General features: G+C 42.8%; 1 protein-coding gene across 3 annotated transcripts in view; it reads right to left on the bottom strand.

The window, feature by feature from the left end:
- Positions 1-7,177: 7,177 nt before the first annotated feature.
- Positions 7,178-16,621, bottom strand: part of slc7a14a (solute carrier family 7 member 14a) — a 102,407-nt gene continuing 92,963 nt past the window's right edge. For all 3 annotated transcript variants that reach the window (XM_049597194.1, XM_049597192.1, XM_049597193.1), the window contains one exon: positions 7,178-14,220. In XM_049597194.1, coding sequence (XP_049453151.1) covers positions 13,922-14,220 — 299 coding nt within the window. In that variant the 3' untranslated portion in view covers positions 7,178-13,921. The remainder of the gene's footprint in view (positions 14,221-16,621) is intronic.

Below are 16,621 nucleotides of genomic sequence, written 5' to 3' on the forward strand. Positions count from 1 at the left end.
AGTGGCTCCATCTTGAGTCTGTCGCCGTAAGATGTTCTCACCATTGACATCACTTACTTCCTGTAGCTGGGTGTTAAAGGGACGGTTCAACCTCAAAATCAAAAATACATATTTTATCTCTTATCTGTAGTGCTATCTATCAGTCTAGATTGTTTTGGTGAGAGATGCCAGATGGTTGAGATTTCGGCCGTAGAGATGTCTACCTTCTCTTGAATATAATGGGACTAAATGGCACTCAGCTTGTGGTGCTCAAAGCGCTAGAAAAATACATTTGAAAAACTCAACAGCAATGTCTCTTTCCAGAAATCATGACCCGGTTACGCAAGATAATCCACAGACCTTTATATGAGCAGTTTCATGTAGGAACTATTTTCTTTACACCAAACCACACTGTTCCACACTGCGCAGAAGGACGCTTGTACCTGCTGCTAGCTCACCTAGCACCTCTGAGCTAGCTATTGTTACAACTCATTTTGAGAGGGATGCCATTAATGTTTACATTTTGCGATGTCATGAGCACAAGCCTCTTGCCCTTGTGTCGATGCACACTGTTACGTTAGCTAGCTCAGTGGTGCTAGGTTAGTTAGCAGTGGATGTACACTTCCCTTTATGCAGTGGTGCAGTTGGCAGCTGGAAAGAAAGTAGTTCCTGCAGAAGGAAGAGTGCATCTACTTACAGACGAGACTCCCGTGCTTGTGACAGTGCGGGATGTAAACATTAATGGCATCCCTCTTGACTGAGTGTTAACGTTAGCTAGCTCAGTGGTGCTAGGTGAGCTAGCAGTAGATGCACGCTTCCCTCTATGCAGTGATACAGTTGGTAGCTGTAGTTCGGTAGAAAGAAAGTGGTTCTTGCAGAAGGAAGTGTGCATCTACTTGCAGACGAGAGGCTCGTGCTTGTGAGTGTGAGATGTAAACATTAATGGCGTCCTTCCCGACTGAGCTGTAACGTTAGCTAGCTCAGTGGTGCTAGGTGAGCCAGCAGTAGATGCAAGCTTCCTTCTGTACAATGATACAGCTGACAGCTGTAGTTTGGTAGACAGAAAATAGCTCTTTCAGAAGGAAGTGTGCATCTACTTACAGACGAGAAGTGTTTGTGACAGTGTTGGGATGTACGCATTAATGGCATCCCTCTCAAATGAGTTGTAACGTTAGCTCAGTGGTGCTAGGTGAGCCAGCAGTAGATGCACACTTCCTTCTGCGCAATGACATAGCTGGCAGGTGTAGTTCGGTAGAAAGAAAATAGTGCCTACATGAAACTGCTCACGTAAAGATCTGAGGTATCATTTACAAAACAATTTGTAATTCATGTTAAAAATGTATGTACGGACGAAAGTTTGGCACGACCCTGTACCAAATTATTGGGCGCAGGATATTATTTTATTTTATTTTGTTTTATTTTAATTCTGTTTTTGCGAGCCGAACCATTTAAAATATCTAGTTCCCCGATGGACATAATTGAGTGATGGACCGAGTCCCATAAATCTCCGCTTTCACTTTGTGCAGCGCATTCTCGCATTTTGACAACATGGCAAGTGAGCCTGACAAACCTGAAGACCCACCCGCAAACCTTAAGTCCTCCGTTTGGGAACACTTTGGTTTCAGGGTAAAATAAGAAGATGGAAATAAACAAGTTGACAAGACAAAAGCAGTGTGCTGACACTGCAGAGCGGTCGGGTATGTACTTGGAAACACGTCTAACATGCTAACACATCTAAAGCGACACCACCCCGAGTTTGAACGTTAACCGGCACGACTAGAAAAAGCAATCTGGTGCAAACTACGATATCGTCGTCGTTTAAAACAGAAAGAGCGTTTCCCTGACCATCGCGCTAAAGAAATAATCAACGCCATTGTTGTTGAGTAAAATTGTTTAAGCTGCACTTTAGATATAAGCATGTTTTGTTAAGCTAAGCTAAGTAAAGTCCTAGTAAAACTGAATCTGAGCAGGCTTTAAAGCTGACCAGCTGCACTATACTTTTTATTTTAATTGAGTAAAACTGTTAAAGCAGAAATGTATATTTATATTTTTCATTCAAAAAATGTGTTAAAAAAACAGCAGGATTTTATTTTTCACTTTTATATTTCTATTTTCATTCAAACAATGTGAAAAAGCAGGATTTTATATATATTTGTTTCATTCAAATGTTGTGTAAAAAGAGTTAACTGCTGTGGTGGTATGTTTTAATAAGGTTACCAATAAGTAAAAGATATTTAATAGTTGTCTATTTTTTTCATTACTGTACCAAAAAAAAAAACATGACTTGTGTACTGAGGTACGTACCAAACCGAGATTTTTGTGTACCATTACACCCCTAATAATCAGGCTTCCACCTCATCATTTGCGTCCCCAATTTCCTGTCTCCAAAATGTTCGTAAGAATGGGTCAAAGTTTCTCCCATTACATCTGTTTTTATAGGTCGCAACTTTTGCATGGCAAGTGGCGTACTTACGCCTCTCTCAGGCCTTGTTTTGTGCGTATGTAACATCTATAAATGAGACTTTTAGCACCACGAGCTGAGCGCCATCTAGTTCCATTATATTTGAGAGAACACAGACATCTCTACAGCCGATATCTGCAACACTCAGCAACTCCCAACAAAAAAATCTGGATTGATAAGTAGCAATACAGGTAAGACGCAAAATGTGTAGTTTTGATTTTGGGGTGTACTGTCCCTTTAAGTTTTATTTTTGTCACAAGCAATACAGCAGACAGGAGGTTGATGTTGTGTGTGATGTGTGTGTGATAGAGTAATCAGCCTGGAGCAAGCTGGCTATGATACTGTTTGTTGCAGACTGGAGATGTTGAATGACAATCGTGAATGTGTGTGTGTGTGTGTGTGTGTGTGTGTGTGTGTGTGTGTCTATTTATGTGGACATAAACATGAATTGTTATTATTACATCATATCTGTAATGAGACTCAATGACCTTGAGTTAGGTCAGCACAGAAGAGCCTGTCTCTGAGACACTGAAAGCCACACAATGTGCCAGCCCTCCCCTGACGACCACACATACACACACACACACACACACACACACACACACACACACACACACACACACACACACACACAAAATGCCACAAAGAAGGATAACTGTGTCCAGTGTGTGGCTGACTGTGTGCTTTTCTGTCCTCATCAAGGTCACTGAGTCACATCACAGATATTACACGATACTTTGGAAACAATATGTGCTATCATGTTGTCCTCAGCTTATCTTCGAACACATGCACACACACGCACACACACAACCATCTGTCCTCGTTTCTACACATCATCCCGTCACTGTACTGTATTTCCTGGCACGCCTGTGTGTGCAGGTGTGTGCGATCATGTCGGTGTGTGTATTCCCTGAAATGTGATGCTGTTCCAGGCACAGAGCCATCCAGTCCACAGGAGGCCAGTGGGAGGATAGTGGGCAACCAAGCTGTCCTGTATTACCAAGAGAGACTGGTAGTGTTATGATATGCTAAAGCGCTGCTATCTTAAGTTTTGTATCTACCAAGAAAACTTTATTGTTGACTCAAAGGAAGTTTAAACAGAGGATGAGATTCTGCTCTAGGATATTATCATCCACCGCCGCCGCCATTACTCTGTGATATCCATCCTCTCCAGCAATTATATTTTGATTGTTTTACTTCTCTGTATCCACCGTCCATCACCCTGGCTTGTCTATTTTCCACTTCACTTGATGTTTCCGATTAACTTTCCAGAATACCTTTCAGCAGCACCCAGAGAGCGCCCGTGACCTTTTTCCCTTCCGCTGTGTGTTTCTGTGTAGGAGGTGAGAACAGAAATCGCAGCAATAATGTCGGAGCAATACAGAGAGTTTTTACAGTGGACAGCGGGTTAGAGTCGAGCCCTCGGATCAAAACACAACGTGTCTCGCTGCTGAGCTGTGTTTGGGTTTATTGAAGCTACGCTGCTGGCGGACAAATGGGTTTTTCTGCCTCTATGGGTTTCACACAGTTTGATTGTAGGTCAATGCTGCGTTGTGAGGACTCAATAGAAACCGCTTGTCTTTGGTTCAGAGTGAAGGACATTAAAACTTGAATTTTCATGTATCTTGCAGTGATGTCATACCATCTGCAGGACAACTGACCTACAGGCTCTGATTTGACCAGGTAAAGGTACGGTGCATCGTCTACATACGCCAGAGGGGGGCACAACAAGGTTAAAGGTGCCCTGTGGAGTTTTTGTGATAGTCTGTTTATGTTTAAAGGTTAAAAAGCTGCATTGTTTATATCCATGTTTACTAGCTTGCAGTCATCTTCACTGCCTTTGCTGCCACATTAGTTTTTCTAGCCGCCCACCTAGTGGTAAGACACTTTTGGCTAGATTTCACTCTCTGTGCATTTTACTGCGTGAAATGCACCAGAATCAACAAATTGTGGACCTACATTCACAAATATCGATCCATAGCTTTAATAGTGATCAAAAACTCAACAGGGAATCTTTAATCTGCATGACTTCCCAAAATTGGTAATGCCAGAAGCTTGATGGCATAGTGACTACTCCCAGGGCTATTCCACAAACCATGGACGCTCCAAGCTTAGCTAGCCTGCGTGTTAGCAGCCAACGCAGAGATGCCAAAAACTTTAGTTCCTTGAATGGTCATTCAAGGAGAAGCGAGTCAATCCCTGTAGACACTCGTGTTAAAATTCCAAACTTTACAGTGCAAATAAACACGTTCACAGCCTGGTACAAAAACAATTTTGGTCTCCACATAAGATTCTCCCATTCATGACAACTGTTAGGGGGGTGAATTTGTATATAACTCAGCTGTTTAAATGGAAATGAGTTAGCATATTACCATTAGCATACATGACTTCAACGGGACTACAACAAACTACAACGGGTCACGTGCCGGTGACGTCATAGGTGATAGAAACATGGGATTTTGACTGGCGGCAGAGCTCTTCACACACATAAAGTGTAAATAAAAACAAATCAGTTGAGTCTTTCCCCTTCGGATGAAATGGCCAGTCAGGCTACATGCTACGGAGAGAGTTTAAGAGGTCCTGATCACCTTCGGTACGACGAGAAAGTGAAAATTATACGAGGTGTGTGTCCTTTTCAGCTGCCAGCCTTCCTTAACTTCTTGGCTTTGAACATCTCATGTTATTGATGAGATCAACTGACTTTAGCTAACTAACATGAGTCATCTAACCTGTGATGAAGTGCCTGCCACAGATGTAACGTTAGGTGTAGTGACTGGCTGGATCCCACAGCTTTCCGTCTTTACCCTGCCGTTTGATGGCTGTGAGCCACAGATTTCTTCTTTCCCCATTCTTCACTCTATCTGGGAGCAAAGAAAATCAGCACTAGCAACTCCTAGCCACGACTAGCGTCTCTCCCAGGTCGAGTTCAAAAGTTTCACCCAAAAGGGGGCGTGGCCGTTGTTATAGCAGTGAGTGACGTTGCATTGAAGTCATGTATTCCCTCATCTTAATGGTCACTTCTGGCTCCAAAAGTCCGAAATGGTGACATCCGAAATGCTAAACTCGAGGCCTCAAAATGAGAGTCCACAAACCAGTGGTTGATGTCACAGTGGCTACATTAATTATTTTTATAGAGTCTATGGTTACTGCCACACATTGATTAGTGCAGATGTGTAGCTGGCTGGAATGTGTATTGCAACACATGCACTACAATCACCAAATCGGGGACCCACAAATAAAAACATGGACCCATACCATTACTGATGGTCAGAAACTCCACAGGGAACATTTAATCTGCACGTCTTTCCAAAATTGGTGGTGCTAGAAGCTTGGTGGTGAAATGACTGCTCACCGGGCAACTTCTCAAACTATGGATGTGCCAAGCTTACCGCTAACAAGCTAGCCAGCTGGAAACATGCTTTGGCTGGTCAGTAATAATATCTCTCCAAGCTAGCTGGCTCAGGAAGCTAGCTAGCTTGGGCACCAACCAAACACAGCTAATGGGCTAATGATAGCTTCTCCTGTTTTGTACTGTCCAAGTCTCCATTTCCTTCAAAGTCAGTCCAGTCAAAATAGTCTGCTGTTAGTCAAATGCATGAATTAGCGTGTCAGAATTCACTCTAGTTGACAAAATTGACTACTTTGCCCCAGCAAGCCGATCTGCTAACTGTAGCACTTCTGTTTTAAACACTGGTGTGACTGGGTCTGAAGAGCTTGCGCTGGATATTTGGACACCATTTAGCTCATCAGCGCAAAATGGACATGAAACCATTTTGCTTTTAAGTGTTCCTTCCATACCTGGTTCAATATGGAATATATTGTGCATTCACACTTACAGCCAGGCGTAGTAACACAGCACGACTGTGTATAATTGCGCACATCCTTCTCAGATGTCTAAAATGTGACTGAATCTAACGTACAGTTTTCATTATGATAGTCAGAGCAGGAAACTTTCAAAAAACGAGCAAGCCTCTGTTTGGTATTTGCAATAAGTAGCTTTCATTGTTGCATGGAAGCAATATCAACAACTCAGCAAAAAACAGTGCACCCAGGAGCAAAATAACCACACATATGGAAGAAACCATTAAAAAAAAACAACATAAAAAACATCTACATCATACAGCTTTGTGCCAAAATATACAGAAGAATAAAGGAATATCTAGTTGTTTGCGAGAGAAGCCAATCTCAACAAGTCTGACACACACTGACTGGACACTCGGGCCACAGCGAACACAGAGCACAGGAAGAACATGGCACGCCTTCTCCGAGACAAAATAAACAAATAGTAGCTGACTTTAAAAGCAATAGTGGCAATAATTGACTATGCTTGTAGTTTACCCTTTATAGATTCGTATTAAAATAGTTTCTGCATGTTTTCTGTAGTACTCCTAAACCTTCGCGTGGTCCTATTGACGTCTACAGCAACCATTTCGAAATCCTTCAAAGAAAGGATCGAGGTTTATAAATGAGCGTTCTAGAGACTACGGTTGGTAAAAATATATTTTAGCAGTTTCTCCCAGGCCTCCGTGTGATTGAACAAAAACACAGAAAGTGAAGGCTGATAACTCCACCCCGCTCTTTTGTGCACACCTACCCAGAAGAGGACCTTTGGATGGGAGACAGCTGTAGAAAAATACTTCTTTTCTCCTTCACTGTTGTACTTTTTCGCTGCTGGACAAACGGATCTGCTGTGACGTCTAGACTAATACTTTTAATCTTTAAATGAAATACTGAGCAATTTCTTAAAAAAAAATGAGCATTGCACTGTTGACTAAAGTCACCGTGAGGAACAAAAAAATCTCCTTGTTAGCTTATTAGCAGACTCCCCCCAGAGAAACGATTAGCTCTGTTGTATCTTAAGTGTTCACTTCGAAGAAACTACGGTCTCCTGTATGTGAAAAGTAAACAAACATTGCGGACTTTGGCTTGCAGAGGTTGTGGTAGAGAAAAGGGATATACAGGAAGTAGGCATACTGTCAGTGGTTGAGGGACACACCCATGTGTTTGCTACATGTTCTACTCCCTTTTCAAACGGAGCCCTGGTTCCCATACCTGGGTGAGGAGATTACAGCACGAGCTTAGACATACAGCAAATAATCTTCTTTAAACTCAGAGAATTCATTTGGCATTTAACATAATATTTTATTAAGTATACGAAAGGTCTTGGTTTGAATCTGAACAGAAGTGACGGGAGTCTGCGTGAGGATCCGGAACAATGACGCTGTTGTAGCTGATTCGATTGTAATACACCAGTTAAATCCTCCCTGAGCACAGAGGCCAGCAGCGTACCCAGGTATCAGAACTAAGCCTGCGTTTGGTTTGGTTTAGTGTTCTATTATGTCTCGTAGCGATCAGTCACCACATGCAAAGTACAACATATACAGTCTGGGCCTTGTGCATGAGAGCATGCTACACATTCACCAGACGGTCACATTGAGGCGCAGGCATAGACCACAAACACACGCACACATACTGTACATGCATTCACGCACTCGTATGCACACACACACACACACATAGAGCAGATAATATAGTATGTTGACTGTACAGTCCAGTGTCAGAGGCATGGCAACGCCTGAATTCGCCGTCTTGTTTTGGCTGGATGCAAAACGGCTGGACTCTTTTGGCTGAGTCGGGAGGTGATGTGGGTACAGAGGGGATTTTGGCTTATTAGAAATACAACAGTGTGCAAGTGTTTTGGGATGTGCTGTTTTTTTCCAACCCTATCACAGACAAAACGTTGATATTGGACAATTCTGCAAAACCTCAATGGCAACATCAGTGCTATATCGTAGGCAGCTCGACTTGCTTGAGTTTCTTGAAGCAAGTCCAGTTGCCTGGAAATAGCACTTACAAATATCATGACCCGGATGACTGAGAATCTTCAATATCTTCTAAAAATATTGGTAATTCCTTGTGCCAAACATATTCTACATTCCTGTCACAAAAGTTGACTGAAGTATTTATAAGGTTAGGCAACTAAAGCAGATGACTTAGTAAAGGACAGATCAAGGTTCTGGTCATGGATATATAAAGAGACTTGGATACAGCATTAGAGGCGGGGCCCTGTTCATTCCTATGAAAGTTGCTCAGTGGGGCATGAAGTCAAAAAAGTTAATTTCAATATAAAATCATCCAAATAACGAGCACTGCTTCTGTACTGTGTGGCCCACTGAGCAGGCGCACCAGAGATTTATGCTAGCCAAGTGGGCTAATTGCGTCTAAGCGCTCTGCTAACTTGAATGGGGTTAAAATTGTTAAATTGTGTGGCTCTTCTAGACCAGTGGTTTCCAAACTTTCTGTGCACACCTGTATGTAGATCTGTGCACAATAGCTTCTAAAACATGTGTTATTACTCTTACCACGACATAAGATGATAAAAATAAGTAAAATAAGACAGGTAGCTTTCGTGACACTGTCTACTACTTTTGTCTTTTCTTTCAGTGGTAGGTCGTCTTCTCTGATGCGCGATCCATTGTCCCACTCACAGCTTTCTCCATTTAACTGTTATCATCCTTCACACTGGCTGCCAATCAGGGCTTTTGATGTGTCGCACACAAGGTTTTAAAATTAAATGAAGTCAATTTTTTTAGCTGGAGTTTGCGTCTTTGTTAAGAAATGGAAAATGCTGATAGTTAATTAAAAATTCATTCATAACTTTTTGTACAGGCCCAGCTGAATACTGAATAATATTCCCAAATAAATCCCATGGAACACCTGGATAGGCATCCCGATTGAAATCCACTGCTCTAGATTTTCTGAATGTTATCGGACTGGAAGGATTTAATCCCGATAGTGAAACCAATCATTCTGCGGGGGTTGTGACGCTAGAAAATGCATCTACTGATTTACCAACGTCTCTCTGACATTGTAAATCTATTGGAAAAAAAGTCTATCTTGGCCAAATGTTACCACGTGACAGATGCACTTACATTATTTGGCCGCTATGAACATTGGCTTCAAAGCCCGGCGCACCACCTAGGGAACTAATTATAGTAACAAAAAGGCAACAAAATTGTTGGTCTCAGGGCTGAAGCTAGGACTTTTGAAAATAATGAAGCCTACTTCCTTCTGAAATTTTACGAGACACCAAAAAAAAGACGTTATACACTTTTAAGTTATTATTTACATTTTTATTTCCCTATGAGAAATACTGCATTTATAAATTACATCTCTCTTGTTGGTCTAAAGGTAGTCGAATTTAGAATATAGTGAGTTTAAGAATCCTGGGATCAGCTTGTAAAATATACACCATGTGCAACTTTCACTTGTAGAAGGTAAACTCCCTCCCTCCCTCTTTCTTTTGAGTTTGTTGTGTAGGTTACCGTCCCTTTAGTTTGTTATTTGTTTTGTTTTTATCTGTTTTTGTTTTATTTTATTTAAATGTTAAAAATAAAATATATCAATCAATTAATTTTAGCTACAGTCATGATTGGTCTTTGATGGGCACTCCAATTTCTGTATAAAAGTCAGGACGGCCCACACCAGTTCACCACTATGTTCTACTACACTACAGTAAGGCTACACTACTCTCTGTACTGGCAAGCTGCAGAATCGTTTAATACGAGCGTTATTCCTCTGTCAGTGGGCTGTTTTTGGGTATCACAATCATTACACCGGACGACACCAAAGGGCCTATTACTATGTGACAGAAACTTTTTAGAGTGAGGATAGATGTGGGCGGAGCAGAGGTAGGGTGGGGGTTCAGCGTGGCATCCTTAGATTTAGTGCATTAGACAAATAAGGCTTCCCTGGAAGGGACAGATGCAGCAACAGGGGGGCAAGAGGGACAACAAGGAGGACAATCAGGGCACACAGCAGCAGCTATTGTAGAAGTGCCCCCACCCTCAACATAATAACATAACAGTATGCTATTTGGTGTTTGCCAAAATCCCTTACAGTGCCATAAGTGCATACATTCTTAGTGTAGAATCAAACCTCTGTAATCTGGCAGCATTAGCTTACATGTCCTACACACTGGGCTCTGCAGGATCATGGTTTCATTTGATTGGTTTTCACAATATCTCTTCAGCGTGCAGCAACAGTAGGAAACGTGAAGAGTGGGACTTCAACACTAGCTACATGACAAGGAAGGGGCAGCAGGGAGGCTCACTCAGACTGGTTCGGGCCTGGGTTGGAACAGAACCACTGGGAGCCGGGGAGAGGAGTAAACGCTCCGGTGTCAAATCAGAAGAGAGATAGCAGACACCCTGAGGTGAAACCGGAGCTAATGTAGCGTCAGGCTATGAACAGATTGCCGTTTCAAATCCTGACTGGAAACCAATCCCTGCTCTATCACTTGTGACCTAAGAGTGGCAACTCCCCGCTGACATGGCCGGATGAATATCAAGTGCAGGGTGAGGAGGGGAATAGATGAAGGAAGAGTTGGGCTGGAAGTGCAGAGGAATGGTGGAAGTAGAGGATAAAAACAGCAGAGGAGGGGAGGAGAAAGGAGAGAAAGATGGAAGAGGAGGGATTATATTTCAGTTCACTCAATGTCAAATTAAAACTTGTTTACAGTTAGGGACTGTACAAATATTACTATTGTAAGGGAGGAGGGTGAACCATCCCCTTGACTTAGACATAAACTGAAATACCCTGCCCCAGCAACTGAAAATAATTCATCAGTATTAGTACAACTGAATTCATCATTAAAAACTACTTAATAACTTAAACTGGGCTTTGGCTGATGTGTTCACACTGGGTGCAGATAAAACAATATGTGTGCCAGAATTAAACGTAAAGTCAATGTAAAGACGCAATTAGATGTGAATTCCCGCTGGGTGGCGAGCTGGACGCAAAAGATGTGGCGCGAATAACACAAATTAAGCAAGTAGTGTGATTTCGCGTCATACACTTATCCGTGAGAGCTGAAAAATCCGAACTTAAGTGACTAATTCGCGCAAAAATAGCCAATCAGCATTGAGATCCTCCGTCCTGCGAGACGTTTGATGCCAAGGACGTACCGGCGGAAGTTAATTGATCAATTCAGTGATTACACACGCGCATGACGCAAGTTATTCACATGTACGAAGCAAGTAAACAAAATATTCTAGCATTCACTCACAGTAGTAAAGCGTCGCAAAATTAGCGTCGCTAATGTCAAAAGCGCACACACTACAAGATTTAAAAATAATGGCACATCACACGCTACAAGACAATATTAAGATTAACACGGCAGAGTAGGAGTAATGCACCACCTCATGTGATCTCAAAGAGGAAGCTAAGCTAACGTGGTACGACAACTTTGCGGTAAGGAAAAAAAGAACAGACAAAAGAAAAGTAAAAGGCTAAACGAGTCTGGATGAGAAAATAGTTGGAGAGACACGGTAAACACAGGTCGCCGTTTCTTCAGTGAGAGCTGGAGGTGAGATTCTAACTACTTTAATATCTGTCGTAGTTGCTAGCAATGTTAGCCCCTAGGGCTAAAATGTTATCGATGCTTGGCAATACCTAATACTACGCAATCATAACTGTAATCACCCAGAATTTAACTCCTAAATATTAAACGTTTGAAAATTATCTGGGCGGCCCCGATGGGTTTGGGAGCAGATTGGGAGGTTTAAGACTGGATCTGAACCCCTCACACTAGCAGGGCTGAACAGCACCGACTGAGGTCTCAAATTTTTCCTCTGACTGTCAGGAGGAATGAATCTGGGATAAACAGGCCCAAAACACCTTTAGTTTGAGCCAGACTTTAATCTGCTAAGGAAATATTATAAACTTGGAGCATACGAGTTGTCTGGAGACGGTTCTCAACATGGAGGTAGCTAAACCGACGGCTAGCAGCTAACGGTGCTAACTCCATAAACTAAACAACAGCAACAGTGCTGACAGGGCTACTGGCCATAACCCGGGGGAAACGGAGGGTGTGCGCTACACTTCCACAATGACACCATCCAGATATCAGCAGTAACCGCCATATGGGTGCAGCGCAGAGCAGCAGCAGTGAGCTAGCTAATAGGATACAGAAATGCACACGTAGCCAAACAGAGGTAATGTGCTCAGGATAGCATTACTCTGCTACATCTGGGTTTGCTGCTCTGAATGTCGCATACAGAAAAATAAAAACCTGGGAGAAGTGAAATAAATTAAATGAGCCTCACCCAACCTGCCCTCCCAACAGCGAAAAGAAAATCAATCCTCCCCTTTTCTGACCCCTCTCCCACAATAATAATGTGCGTACAGTCCCTATTTTGTTTCCTACTCTGGGAGCAAAGATACAAACCATGCAGAAAATCCATTTTCTGAATTGAATGAACTGAAAATTAATTCCTTCCCCGTCCCGGTAAACAGCAACGACTGCATCAACGGAGAGACGAGCACACAGAAAATATGACATTCATCACAATAAACCATGCAGGTTGTCAATTAGGATTCAACCTGTTCTCCTCTCCCTCCTCCTCTACACAGCTCTCTCCTCTCCTTAGGTACACCGACAGGCTGACGAGTGTGTGTTACATTGCACCATGAGCTGCTTTGTTGCGAGTGGATTGATTTTGAGCTTCATGCTGGGGCAAAGAGTGGGAAGAAGGAAAACAAATATCTACACATACACAGTAAAACAACCTGAAGGACACACTTTATATCTACACACACACACACACACACAGACGTGAGAATCGATGTAAAAGGTGGAGTTTGATTGTGCATACACCCTCGCACGTACACAGGCAAAATTAAAGTAGAAAACGGACATAATCAGAAACTCACATACACGTACAGTAGATGAAGGCACTATTGCAAGCAAAGTCCAAGTACTATTTGTGACAGAAAACATCAACACCCTCTTCCTGATCCGGTCCTCATCCCTTGGGCTAGATGGTACGAGTCAGGGAAAGATCTAAAGACAGATAGAGAGCAGTTTTTTTTTATTTTTAGGGACGTTTCTGGGTTTTTCGAGAGCACGAAAAGAAAACGAGCAGAGAAAGTCACACCTGTAGATAGGAAATAGCTTGGGTTTGGCATGCTGTCATCTAAATTTCCTGTGCTGAAACAGGAAGAGAGGTGCTGATTCATCCGTCCCTGTCTGTGCTCATCACCTTCTCCTCCTATATCCCGTAAATTCCTACACGTACAGTTAAAGGATCGCTCCAGAAACAATGTCTCATGGCTCACAGTGCAGTGAGCCACATTATATTTCATCTTCTGCTACGTCTGCACTTTTCTATCTGTGTTTGTGTGGGATGTGGAACTCCAGTAAGCGAATAACAAGTGACTGTGACACTTGACCTTGACGTCCTCATTTGCTGTGTGAGCTGGGGAGCCGAGCGTGGTGAATAAAAAGCCATTCCACTGCCAAAAAACTATCTAGCCCAAGGGTTAGACGCACAAACAAATACACACACACACATGCAGGCATGCACACACACACACGCGCACACACAAACAATCACTCATGCACTCACACCACTGTTCCCCCTCCCTTTCCCCAGGCAGCAGACAAGGCAGTACATTCAGGGTAACACAGAGTCAGTCCCTTCAGAAATCCATCGGATCCTCCTCGGCGAGGCCGTGATTGGCAATGGTCCTGCCTCCGCCTTTTGTTGGCGCCCCGTCACTGTCGGGTTTTGCCTCGGGGGGCGGGGTGAGCCCCGATCCCCCCTCTGGCGCTCCCCAGGTGTCAGTGGTAGGTGGGTAGAAATCGTCGTCGAAGCCACAGAAGCCTTCGTCCACGCCTTGATCGTAGCGCTGGTAGGTGGAAGCGTGTACCTCGTTCTCTCTGGCCGTGATCTCCAGCGTGCTGTTCCACATGCCGTAGCCAAAGTAGATGAGCACACCTGAGGAAAAAACACAAATATCAGCACAGATGCACATACATACCCGAAGCTTACGGCACTTTGAGGAGCTAAACAACAAATGTAAAAGCACAGAGAAAGAGTAAACTCTCTGTCAACTACAAAAATACAATTCATCCCACTCTGAGTGAGTCACAATACAGCAATCCTACTCACACAGTGAAAAAAAAGCACAGCGTTTGTGTTCGAACACAAACAGCTCTGCTGGACACCAGTCTGTATTAATTCTGTCTTTACATAAGCAGTAACTAGAATTACCACTTCGCAGTTTGGCCCCTGCCAACCAGTTCAGTTTCAGTTTACATCTACGTCTGTCCAAAGTCATTAAATATATGTAGTGAGACTCTGAAGGAATTTAATTAAAGGTAATATGGGTTTTGTTTTGACAAAACAGGGATGCTTCACACACATCCTCAACCTGAAAGCATAGAATATCTATTCAGTCATCACAGTTTCAAGGTGGGCACCCAAAATTAAGCTCTACACAGAGACTGTGACTTTGATAGATTCAACTAAAACATCTAAAACACACATAAAACATGGCTTAAAAGAGACAATGTTTTAAAAAAGTAAAACATTTGGCTCCATTATAACTCAGAAGGTTCACTGAGAAATAAACTGTGTTTGGCTAGACATGTTTTCCCCACAAATACTGCATGCTAACTTTATTAGCATAAGCCTATGACATTTTAATTGCATAAATTAGCCTAGCAGCTAACGGAGCTTTCCTCTACTCATATGAAACCAGTAACAACAGCAACATTTACCAAAGGTAATGTCACAAAATTTGGCTCCATTTAAACTCATAAGGTGACAAAACAAGTGCCTTATAGTAAACACGTTTTCCCTACGTATACAACATGCCTATAGCCCCTTTTACACTGCCAGTTCTTCGGGGAATGTTGGGCCATTTTGCCAGCAAGCTGTGAGCGTTTAGACACACAGAGCCAGATCGGCGAGTTGATCCAAGGTGCCCAATCTTCCACCTGGTAGGGTAGTCATATTGGCGGAACCCTTTTAGTTTAAAAAGACTGAGGCAGCCTTCCGCAACGGGAGGGGCTGTTGATGACTTGTGGGAGGGGCTGTTGATGACGCCGCACGTGCGAGCCACTGGTGGTGGATAAACAGGAAGCAGCTGATAGCAGGAATTAGCGAGCAGCTAGTAGTAAGAGGGAAACGCAAACCTGACAGACACTGTAAAGATGAGCAACAGGGCAGACAAGGAATTGCGCGCCCTCCTTGTCCTCACAAATAAAGAGGCCATTAACTGTCAAGTGACGGGGACGGTGAAGAACAGCCCGACTTACGAGAGAATCGCTGAAAGACTGACTAGCTGCGACTTCCCTCCCACGTCACTGTTTACGTCACACGCTGAGCTACATGTGTTGTGACTTGCTCACGCCCCCCCATTGCCCCGAAAAAGGCGCATTCTGTAAAAACAAAAGTAGGTAGGCGGCATTTTGCTGCACTCCCCGATTTTGTTTTTATACTACCAATGCTGAAAGAACACTGATTGGGCTTTGCTGCAAATTTGCACAATTCCTGTTTAAAAAGGGCTATTGATAGTTCCCACTGTGTAAATTATCCTAGCAGCTGGCAGAGATTTCCTCTGCTCATATGAAGCCAGGATAAATCACACACAAGACTTAAAATGCTATTTTTGTGGAGGCTTTATTGTCTTCACAATTCATTGTTTCTTATCTGTGAAATTAAAGTAAATAAAAACTTTGTTTCCACTGAGGGAAATGGTTTCAGCTTACAAAAATAGACAGGAGGTCTGTGTTGCAATAACATGCAGTTATGCTTATGTGGAGGCGCATGTCAGGATACAGTCTAGGCTACTGCCTGTTTATGCAGAGCTAACTTACCAGTTCAGTATCTGACCAACCATCCCTTTTGTAACTAAATTATGACGTCGAATAATGATCAGAAATGTTTTGTGAGGCGCCCAAGTTAAAGAAATTCCCTCAAGGAGTTCATGTGATATTGTGTTCATGAGAATTTAATGGAGAGACGTGATAACCAGAGAAACAAAGTGCCTCTAGTAATAAAATCGTAAGATGAACTGCATGTTCTGAGCATTTGCACACACAAGTGGACACACACACATACGCACACATACGCACACATACACACACACACACACAGACGAAATACAACTGCAGCAGGAGATAAAAGTGACATGAAACTTCCTTGTTCTTCCATAAAAAAACAAACAAAGCGAGTAATTGAGACGCGCACTAGATATAACTGGCTCGCTGAGATGATAAGACATGACTCATCTTAACAGTCATGAAATCTATCACTCTATTGTTTTCAATCAAAACAGGGTGACTTCCCATCTGCCCAGGACGACAGTAGTAACATAAATCCTGTCTTAAAA

Source organism: Epinephelus fuscoguttatus, linkage group LG14 (genome assembly GCF_011397635.1).
Source record: "Epinephelus fuscoguttatus linkage group LG14, E.fuscoguttatus.final_Chr_v1".
Classification (NCBI taxonomy): domain Eukaryota; kingdom Metazoa; phylum Chordata; class Actinopteri; order Perciformes; family Serranidae; genus Epinephelus; species Epinephelus fuscoguttatus.